The sequence below is a fragment of the Parus major genome, chromosome 28, assembly GCF_001522545.3.
Source record: "Parus major isolate Abel chromosome 28, Parus_major1.1, whole genome shotgun sequence".
NCBI lineage: Eukaryota > Metazoa > Chordata > Aves > Passeriformes > Paridae > Parus > Parus major.
In genome coordinates, this window is record NC_031797.1 from 3,214,809 (window position 1) to 3,225,541 (window position 10,733).

Genomic DNA, 10,733 nt, shown 5'->3' on the forward strand with positions numbered 1-10,733 from the left:
CCTCGTTTGAACCTCTGTGTCCCTGCATGTGACACATTCCAGAGTTTGAAACAGAAAGAGAAAACTCCAGGAACACATCAGCTATTTTGGGACAGGGTTTGCTTTTTGCCCTGTTGGACAAATGCATCAGGGACCTGGTCTGGTTTTAGCAGCTATATCAGGACAAATACAACTTATTTATCTCTGCTGCTCTGGAAACAGGGACAGCTGGACCCGAGCACAGATTCACATGTCTGGTAGATGTGTTGGAGTAGGAACAAGGTCTGCAATACTGGGCAGATTCTCTCAGTCTCTTCAGTCCTTCCTCAAGGAGCTGGCACCCAGCAGCTCTCAGAAAGGCTTTTTTCTAATCACAACCCTGCTTTTCCCTCCTCCCTTCAATCTCAACCCCTCCGATCGATCCTGCCCGTCCCTGCAGAGCTGCCTGGGAAATCTGGAAATCGCAGCTGTAAACACAGACCAGGACTCCCAGGATCAACCAGGCCAGACTGCTCTGCCCAGAGCCCACCTGGGCACAGCCTCCCCCTCCCCAGGACCTGCAGGGTCTCACCTCCACGTCCGGCACGGCGAGCTGGGAGCGGAGGCCGGGGATGCCGCGGATGGCATCGCCCGGCTGCTGGTGCTGTGGGAAGCTGTTCCCCCCATCCATGGTGGGGTGAGCTGAGGGCATCAGCCCGTGTCCTGCCTCATGGAGTCCTCAGGAGGGTGGGACAGGCTGTGGAGTGAGTGGTGGGAGCGTCTTTATCTGTGCTCTTCACCCTGCACCATGTCCTGGGCTGGGAGAGAAAGGCACGTTTAGGTTTTGTGAAAGGGGAGGTGGGGAAAAAAAAAAAACCACTTGTAAGCTTAAACATAGCTGAGAGATGAGCAAACAGCCACCAGCCTGTGAAATGCTGCTGCCTCTTCAGAAAAGAGAGGGTTTTATGGGAAACAGAGCTTTCCATTACCACCACACCTGGAATTCACCCAGGCTGGAACTGGAACACACCTCTCCTGCCTTTCACACTGCAGGAGCCCCACAGGTCCCTGAGATCACCTGGGTCACTGCACACACAGCTGGGCTCAGCCTGAGGAATTTGCTTATTTAATGTACAAGAAGACTCTGCACTCATGTGTAAACTCATGGTAATCAACTCCCCCAAATCATCTGTTTTCCTGAAAATGTGCTCTGGGTTCTGCAGTGAACCCTCATCTCCCACCCTGTGGCACACTGGGGTCTCCCCAGCTCCAAGGCAGACCTTTCTGTGCACCAAAACCTTTCCCACACCAGTCAAACCCAGCAATACCTTGTCACTCATTTGAAATGAATACTATTAATGCCACAAATTCCTGAATTTATCAGCTTCTGGCACTTTCCTTTTTGCCAGCAAAAGGGGATCCAATGCAGGAGCATTGTCCTGGCAGGATTAACCCCACAGTAACACCTGTCCCCAGAGCAGCTTCTCAGTAAAAACCTCCAAACTGATTAATTTTCTTCTAAATTCTCCATAATCCCACAGGAAACTAATTTCCAACTAGATTTAATAGATTAAAATAAAAAAGAGATGGTTAAAGCGACCTATGCAACCAGAAGAGCAGAGAAAAGCATCCACGATGTCTTTACTTCCAATGAATCTTTCTTTGCCCCTTCCCTGCCTTCCCTGACCCTCCCCAGAAGCTGAATAAATCAAAGTGGCCAAAACCTTTGGATGGAGCAATCCAGCCACACACAACCCCTACAGAGCACAGACCAAAGCTGTAATTTAAAAGAGCCACCTCTGATCATTCAGGAGACACTATTTTCTACAAGGAATATTTTTGAAAAGCCATTTCTGGCTTTGAGGCCCTTTAAAAATAAGTGACCTTGCGGTGGACAAAATGACTGTGGCATTTGCAATGGAAAGTGAAAATTAAAGTGATTCTTTCTGCCTTTCATGGTGCTGCAGCTGTGCCAGCAGTGCCCTCTGGCCAGGGCTCACATGGGGGCCAGCCAGGACCCCCCAACCCGGACACAAATCCCATGGTGGAGCCACAAGCAAAGCCCTCACGTGCCAAGGACCTTCTGTGTGAAAAGCAGAATTCAAGATTCACATCCCACCTATGGAATGCTGTGTAGAGCTCCCAAAGGGATTGTCTGGGTCTTGGGTTTTTTTTTTTTTTTGTAGGGAGAAGATCTCCCTTTTCTATTTTGCAAAGATTCCATTCAACTCCTACTCGGCTGTACCAAGCAGGGCTGAGGTTTGTCGATCTCAGGGTGAATGTCACCAGCTGCTCTGGTGTCTGTAAAACCTTGTGATACTTCCTTGCACCAGACTTCAGGGGTTTTGCTGCTTTCCTTTTTTTTTTCTTTCCCTTCCTTGCAACAGCTTTTGAGAGGAAATCAGCAGCAGTGATTCCCGTAAGAGCCATAGCAAATATACAGCTTTACTTACATATCCAAAGGAACTTAGGAAGGGTAAAATCAATATCAGCATCCCTCCGTGCCTGCTCTGCATCACCTCGTGTCTCACACCACCAAATCTCACTGGTGGACCCTGCAGAGCAGAGGCTGCCTCTAAAGCAGCCCCAGTTCTCTAGGAAATCTGCACAACAGATCACACCCCAATGGTAAAACGAAGGAAAACTGCTTAGCAAGAAAGCTGGAACTCTCTGGGCTTTGGTTTGTGGGGGGATGTGGTGCAAGTCAAAAATACATCCAAGCATTGAGAACAGGGGGAAAAAAGAGGCACCAAGAGACCACTCTACAGCTGGCACCATTCCAGCCATGCCTCAGTCCTGGAGGATGCTGAGGGAACTCCTTACCTTAGGAGAAGGGCACCAGCATGTGCTGGACACCCCAAAACCCAACCCGCACTGCCAAATCTGCAAAACGAGCTCCTGGTGATGAGTGTGAAGGCTGGCCCAGCCCTCACTCTGAGCTCATGCTCCAGTGCCAGGGGCTGCTGTCCAGCCTACACTCCCAAATTCCAAGTAAAAAAATAAATAAAAAACTCACTAAATCCAGAGTCAGAGGCTTGCGTGAGCCTGGGGACAGCAGGACAACACCCGGCACGAGAACAGAGAAGTGGGAACAGCCCTGGGTTTGTGCCTATCCCGCCGTCCTCCAGGCAGCCACATCACGGAAAACCATAAAATTCAGCAAGTTCCGAAGTGCTTCCACTTCCACATCCCATCCTGCTGCTGTGACAGTAAACACTGATAGCACAGGGGCCCACACACGCCAGGGAACTCCTACAGCAAACTTTTGAAGTGTTTTTCCACCACTTCTCTTACCAAACATACTCCGACCAAGCAGCAGCTTCCACTGTTACGGCAAAATCCCCGGAGAGGAGGCTCCCAGTCCCAGCACCCGTGTTGGGAGAGGGCTGGGAGAGGAAAACCCAGCCCACAGCAGCAGCAGGAGCAGCACACAGAGACCGTTCCCAACTTCAACCACTTCAGTCGCGTTTTCTTGCAGCAGAGCTATGGAAGAGCAGCGATCCCCCAGATCCAGAGGAAGGGCACGACGCTAAAAATCCCAGCAGACGTTTTTCTTCCTGGCTGGGTAGGCCAGGTTTGAAAGTGAAAGCAGCTCCCTGCACAGGATGACGAAGGCCCTGTGTGATTTCATCCTATCACTGCGCTCCAGAATGGTTTCAGTATTCCAAACTTAAAGGTTTGCTGTCAGCACATGGACTACGGGGCAGCTCCAGCCTGGAATTCCTCTGGAATTCATCATGTCTAGAGGTTACAGAGTACAGTTTTCAGCTTTTAACAGCTTGAGCTTTTTAGGTATTTCTCAGACCAGCGCTCCAGCAGGAAAATTCCAATTGGGAACACACAAAGAACTGCTGTGCTGTAGCCAGGATGGACAGAGCCGGGGGTGAGCGCTCGGATCACTGATAGCTGAAATCAGGAGGGGTGAAAACAACCCAGTAAATGCAGCCAGCACTTCCTACTGTTGTGTTCCAGCCTTTGTTGGTGTATTTTAAATTGCCTCCGTTAAAGGAAGACAGCCAGGAACCCACAGACATGCCTGGAGCAGCTGGAGCTAAACCTGCCCATCATGAATTACCACGCGCTGGGAACAACAAAAACACCTCGGGAATTTGATCCTGTTCTTCCTCCTGCTCAGGGATCAGTTCCTCTTACCCTGCCCACCCCCATGGAGCAGAGGTGGAGCCCCAAAGTGTCCCCAGCCTGCTCCAGCCACTCATGAGCCCCCAGCCCAGGCGCCCACCGGAGCTGCAGCTGGAGGGAATTCTGCGGGATACAGTCAGGATGGAAGGGCCCCAAAGAAACGGGAACTCAACACTACGGAACTCTGAACAGCCAGTTTTATATCTCAAGCACCCAGGCACCTTCAAGTTCCTCTTGCATGCTTCTCCTTGACGTATTTTTGGGAAGTTTAGACCAAACAAGCAGATGGGAATAGGACTCAGTCCTGTCACCAACGCAAAGGACAACGCCAGAGTGGAAAACACGTATAATGGGTGATGAAAATGGAATCGCTCCAGGGCATTCTAAGCCAACACTTGGAGCCACCCTGATCTCCTGAACGCTTTGAGCATGGAAAAGGCTCCTGGGATGCAAGCATTGCAGTCCTGGAGCCAGGCATGGCACTGCCAGGCTCCAGGGGAAATCCTGGCATCACCTGGGCACCACACGCTGCAGCGTGGAACAAAACTGAGGGAATTAGTCTGTAAGGAAAGGGAAGAAAAATCTGGATCAATCCAGAGGTTCTTGCAAGAGCTGTGGAGCTGCAGGCAAAAGAACAAACCTGCCCTCCAAGGACAGCAGAGTTTCTACAGGGAAAAGGAAGAGCTTGATCCTTCTAGCAGTACTTGCTGCTCCTCGTCTGACACTCAGACCATACAGGGGGAAACCAATCAAATGCAGCTTTTTGGAGGTAAAAGACCCCTTTAGGAGAAAATATTAACTGCCCCCCACAGGTGGATTCCACCTGTCCCTGCTTTTCCACCTGGGAGAACACACAGGACTGTTTCTGGACAGAGCAAAAACGCCTCCTCAGACACCACCCACACTCTGCCAAGGAACTCTGCACGTTCCTGGGTAAATCCACCCAGCATCAACATTTCCAAAACACAAACACATCCCTGCAAGGCAGAGCTAGGGCTGAGGCAATGGCTCAGGCAGCGGGTGCATGGAATATTCCCAAAAACAGGGCTTTGGACACTCCCCTAGCACAGGGCAGAGCCAGAGCAGGGCATTGGGAGCACTGGGGCTGCCCCCCCTACCATAAAAACTTGCCTAAGCAAGGTCAGAAGCCAAGAAAATGCAGATCCCAAATTCTTTACACTTCTTCCCCAGTTTCTCTCCCAAGGGACACTTGGGAGAAACCCTCTGGACCTGAGCAGGTCCCAACGTTCTGTTTCACACGCAGCCTCTCACGGTGGAAAAACCACTTCAGGACATCAAAGCTAACTTCCCTACGGATCAGGGCAGCCTTAAGGCAGACTCAACGTGCACCTGCTCCGTGAGAGGCGTGTGCTCATCTTCATCACACCCACACTTGTGCAGACCTCGCTCAAGTAACCAAAAAAGACTTAAGAGTTTTAAGTTTTAAACAGAAAAATGTCTCAGGAGAGTATAAACCTCCCAGTCAGGCCTGGAAGGCTTTCCTGAAGGATCCTTGAAGGATCCAGACTCTCATGGTGACAAGTGACAGCACGGTTTGCTCCTGTGCAGAGACCTCCCAGCAACATTTGAATGAGAAAGGTTATTATTTTAGGAAAATGAGGGTGTAAACATCAAGAAACAGACCTCCATCAAGTAAAGAGCTTTTGGCAGAGATAGCAGAGCTCAGGCTTCCAAAGGCTCCAGCTGGCAGCTTATGGAGCTGTGCAAAACCTGGCAGTGCTGCATGGGACACACAGCACTCCCAAGCCCACAGCACAGCGTTTTCCACCATTTAAACATTCCCACCACCTGCTGCTCTTGGTTCAGCCATTCCTGCATAACTCAGGACTAGCTCTGATGAGACGAGGATGATGTGCAGCAGGAACAGCCCCAAAGAGGCACGGCTGATCACAGCCAACACCCTCCTGCCCTCCAGACTCACCCCAGGGCCAGAAAACCCTCTGGGAGTTTGGATCCCAGCTTTGGGATGCCAGTGCTGAACCTGCAGGACCTGCCCTGCCCAGCCCATCTCATTTTCACTGTAAATTGAGCCTGCTAAGGGGGAGCCACAGTCCTTATACAGGAATTTACGGTTACTCTGAGGAGTTTTAGACCTGGCATTAGTATTTAATAAGGTGAAGCCTCCAGTACCAGCCCAGTTAACGGTCTGACAGCACTGGTTCCACATTGCAAAGGCTCTGAATTTTCATAAATCTTGGGTTCAGGCTTAGTGGATATGGGCTGCAGCACAGCAGGAGCTCAGTGCATGATGGATTCATAGCTCCACACTGACAGAGAGGAAGTCTGGATCAGATATTAAGAAATCCTTCCCTGTAAGGGTGGTGAGGCTCTGGCACAGGATGCCCAGAGCAGCTGTGGCTGTCCCTGGATCCCTGGAAGTGTCCAAGGCCAGGCTGGACGGGGCTTGGAGCCACCCTGGGAGTGGAAGGTGTCCCTGCCCATGGCAGGGGATGGAGCTGAAGGAGCTCTGAGGTCCTTCCAACCCAAACCATTCCACGATTGGTTTGCATCGCTGTACAGTTTTCACAGCACTCCGTGGAAAAGCAGCTGAAGAGGGAGTCAGAAACACGAGGGTTCGCTGGCTGTGGCCACCCCGGCTGTGCCGGCTCAGTTCCCTGTCCGGACCCGGCTCGGACAGGGTTGGAGGGGTCTGGGCTTTGCTGGGACCGCGGTTACAGAGGCTCCGCAGCATCTCCGGCTCTCCCCGATGCAGACACGCGCTGCCGGTGCCGCCACAGCGGCGAGCGGTGCCCGCCGAGCCCCCCCGGGCCCGCTCCACACGCGGGACCGACACGAGTGGGGAACACGGGCGGCTAAAGCACGGGGGGAGCGGGGCCAGCGCTGCAGTCTCCACAGGCTGCTCCGGGTCCGGCCCGAGCCCCGCAGGCCCCGGACTCCCCGCGGCACCGACCGACCGCTCCCGGGACAGGCCCGGCCGGGGGCCGCGTCCCCATCGAACCCCCCAGCCCGGCCCGAGCGGAGGGATCCCACGGAGGGATCGGGCCGGGGAGGAGCAAGCCGCGGATCCGGAGTGGAGCGAGCGGGCGGCCCTTACCTGTGCCCGGGGGCCGCGGGGGGTTCCGGGGGTCCCGGGGGCTCCGGGGCTCAGGCTCCCGCCCGGCCGCCGCCGCCTGGCGCCGCTTCCGGGTCCGCCATGTTGGAAGGGCCACAGAGCTTCCGGGGAAAGGGGCGGCGGCACCGAGAGAGAACCGGGAGTGGGCAGCGGGGGAACGGGAGCACCGGGCCCGGGGACAGCGGGGGAACGGGAGCACCGGGCCCGGGGACAGCGGGGGAACGGGAGCACCGGGCCCGGGGACAGCGGGGGAACGGGAGCACCGGGCCCGGGGGGAGCACCGGGGAAACGGGAGCACCGGGCCCGGGGACAGCGGAGGAACGGGAGCACCGGGCCCGGGAACGGCGGGGGAACGGAAGAACTGAGCCCAAGACAACCGGGCCAGGCCGCGGTGCGGAAAGCAGGAGAGGCAGGGCTCAGAACCCGGTCTCGGCGGTCTCGACCCCGAACGGGCAGCAAGGCCCGCGGCTCCGGAGACCGGCAAAGGCCCGGGGCCGAAGGAACCCCTGAGGTACGGGGAGCCTCCGGGGCCGCCTCTCCCCTGTCCGGCCCCTTGCCCCCGTTAAGGAGCGGGCTCTGTCCCCGGAGCGGCGGCTCCTGTACGTGTCGGCACGGCCCGTTCCTTCAGCCTATGCACCAGTGTGGATCTGGAGTGCTCACCTTGTGTCCCACATCCATCCATCCCTCCATCCCTCCATCCATCCATCCCTCCATCCACCCATCATCCATCCCTCCATCCATCCCTCCATCCACCCATCCATCCCTCCATCCATCCATCCGTCCATCCACCTATCCATCCATCATCCATCCATCATCCATCCACCCATCCATCCCTCCATCCATCCATCCCTCCATCCATCCATCCACCCATCCATCCATCCATCATCCATCCCTCCATCAATCCATCCATCCCTCCATCCACCCATCCATCCCTCCATCCATCCACCCATCAATCCATCCATCATCCATCCCTCCATCCACCCATCATCCATCCCTCCATCCCTCCATCCATCCATCATCCATCCCTCCATCCATCATCCATCCCTCCATCCATCCACCCATCCATCCATCCCTCCATCCATCATCCATCCATCCCTCCATCCATCCTTCCATCCATCCATCCCTTCACCCATCCATCATCCATCCATCCATCCATCATCATCCATCAATCCATCCGTCCCTCCATCAATCCATCATCATCCATCCATCCCGGGATGGGATGGAAATGGGAGGCAGCCTTGGCTGTGCACACATCAGCACCTGCCTGCAGCCTGAGCAGTCTGTCCAGTCCTTTTCCTCTCAAAAGGAAATTCCTCACTTTCCTCTCCCTGCAGGGCTGGGGCAGCAGCTCAGCCCACAGAGGTCACAGGAGAGCTGGAAACACTCAAACCCTGAGCAGCTTCCAAGGATTCTGCCCGCTCCCATGCCCGAGTCCTGCTGTAGGAATGAATTGAATCACAGGGCTGGAGAATGACCTGCTCTGGCTGCCCTGGGCTCCTCACTCATTTTACCACACTGGCCTCTTAACATTTTTAATTTCCCGTTGCTTGCATTGGATTCATGCCACCTTTGCAGTCCCAGGATAGGAACAAAATCCCGAGGGGTCTCACAAAAGCCTCCCAGATGGGTCTGTTTTTACAGCAGCACAGCAGCAGCCAGAGGGAACCGATTTATCCCCAGGAAGGGAAGTGCTGGCAGATGGGAACCACGTTAGCACCAGGTCCTTGGGGATACTGCGTTCATGCCAGAGGCAAAAGGGGAACCAGGAAGATCTGTAACAGCCATGTGGGGCTCAGCCCCTTTCTCCCTCTGCTAATCCTTCATTTGCACACAGTAATTAATCAAGGCAATTTATTTTTCCAACATATCCTTCTTTTAAATCCACCCCCCACCAGCTCTTTATTTGGTGTTACACAAATACAAATAAATAAATACAGAGGGATCCATCCAGCACCAAACCAACCTCCTCCCAGAACCACCAAACCTGGATTTCCTCCTCCTCGCATCCCAGCCTGGATCCCAATTCACACAGGAAACCCCAAGATGGGGATGAAGCAAAAGTGATGCTGGGCTGGGAGCACTGGGGCTGTCCTGTGGGAGGTGTGGGGATATGGCTGAGTTGTGTCCTGGTCTGTTTTCCCCAGTACAGCAGCAATGTCCCTGAAAAACAGCCTGGCTTCTCCAGGAACAGGCCTTCCCAGGCAGCTGGTCCCTGTGAGACACCCAGTCTTAGGAATCAGGGACAAAGGTGGGAGTTTTGGAGCCCTGATCCCATGGGCTCTGCCGCAGAGCAGCTCCACATCAGGGTGTGGACGGCTGCTATCACCCGCTGCCAGTTCCTGTATTTTCCCAGAGCCTGGAAATCCCCTGACTTTCCGTGGGGTGAGGGGTTCAGAGCCCCGCTGCCAGCTGGCCCTGTGCCCCCGGAGCTGCGGGAAGAGGCAGCCAGGGGACAGACCCTGCCCTGTGCAGGGTCCCGGCAGCGCTGGGCTGGGGCTGGGGCCATGCAGGGGGCAGGGATGGGACCTGGTAGGGGCCATGCTGAAGTGCCAGGGTCCCACAAAACCATCCTGTGTCTGGACAGACCTTTCTGTGCCCCCTCGGCCAGGTTGGGCAGCACAAAAGGTGAGGGGACAGCGGGGGATGTGCTCCTGCACTGCTCTGTGTGCCATGAGCTTGGCAGGTCTCAGCTGGTTCCCCTGGCTTGTGACCTCCTCACTGGAGGGGACGATGCTGGTGCAAACATTTGGGAAAGCCCAAGAGCTTCTGGCTTTGCCTGATGCACCCACAGGCCCAACAGGGGACAGGACTGGGTGCTCAGGGGTTCCTGGGGACACTCCATGTGAGTTCCTGGCTTGCCTTGCTGCAGTGGCCCACTCCTGGAGAGCTCAGCAGGATTTTCATTTTCGGGGGGGATTGTTCTGCCACCCTGGTGGGAGAGGAATGGGATGGGCAGGGAGCAGAGTGTGGAGTGCCAGGAGCTCCTCCAGCCACTCCTGCCCTCCCACTGCTGGGAACACCTCGGGAAGGGGGATGCACAGCACTTACCAGAATTTGGGGGATGGGTTCCAGCACTTTGGACTCAGTGCCAAGACTGGAATAAATCACCAGGGGCCAGGCACTGTCATGACATGAGCCTTTGAGGGAGGGAAAGGTGGTGCTAACAGGAGTGGAGGGCTCGGCAGGGCAGCCCCCTCCTCTGCACCCCCTCTTTGGAACCCTTGGAACCTCCTGACCCTTCACAGGCTCAAATTCCTTGAACAACCAGCCCTGGAGCGCCTCTGTGCTCTAACCCTTTGGGAACCCAGGGGGCTCTGACCTTGCTCAGGTTCAGGGCTCTCCCACCTGTGCTTTGGGTTCCATGCAGTGCCAGCAGCTCTCGTGGAAAGGAACAACTTACAGATTTGTCCTGCCCTGCCTCAAAATAACTGCTCAACTATTGGAGCTGGTGCTCCACATTGCAATCCCAGCCGAGTCTGGCTCCATCCCCTTTGCCAAAGGGTTTGACCCTCCGACACAGCGGGGCTGGAGGCGGCTGCAG

The 10,733-nt window shown here is 55.1% G+C and overlaps 1 protein-coding gene across 3 annotated transcripts in view; it reads right to left on the reverse strand.

Moving 5' to 3' along the window:
* The window catches only part of SBNO2 (strawberry notch homolog 2), a 47,409-nt gene extending 40,145 nt beyond the window's left edge, over positions 1–7,264 (reverse strand). For 2 of the 3 annotated variants that reach the window (XM_033520205.1, XM_015651785.2), the window contains exons 1-2: positions 7,175–7,264; positions 551–776 (exon numbers count right to left, since the gene is read on the reverse strand). In XM_033520205.1, coding sequence (XP_033376096.1) covers positions 551–670 — 120 coding nt within the window. In that variant the 5' untranslated portion in view covers positions 671–776; positions 7,175–7,264. Of the gene's footprint in view, positions 1–550; positions 777–3,252; positions 3,529–7,174 lie in introns of those variants that run through there. The other variant, XM_015651786.3, reaches the window with a different exon arrangement.
* Positions 7,265–10,733: the final 3,469 nt, after the last annotated feature.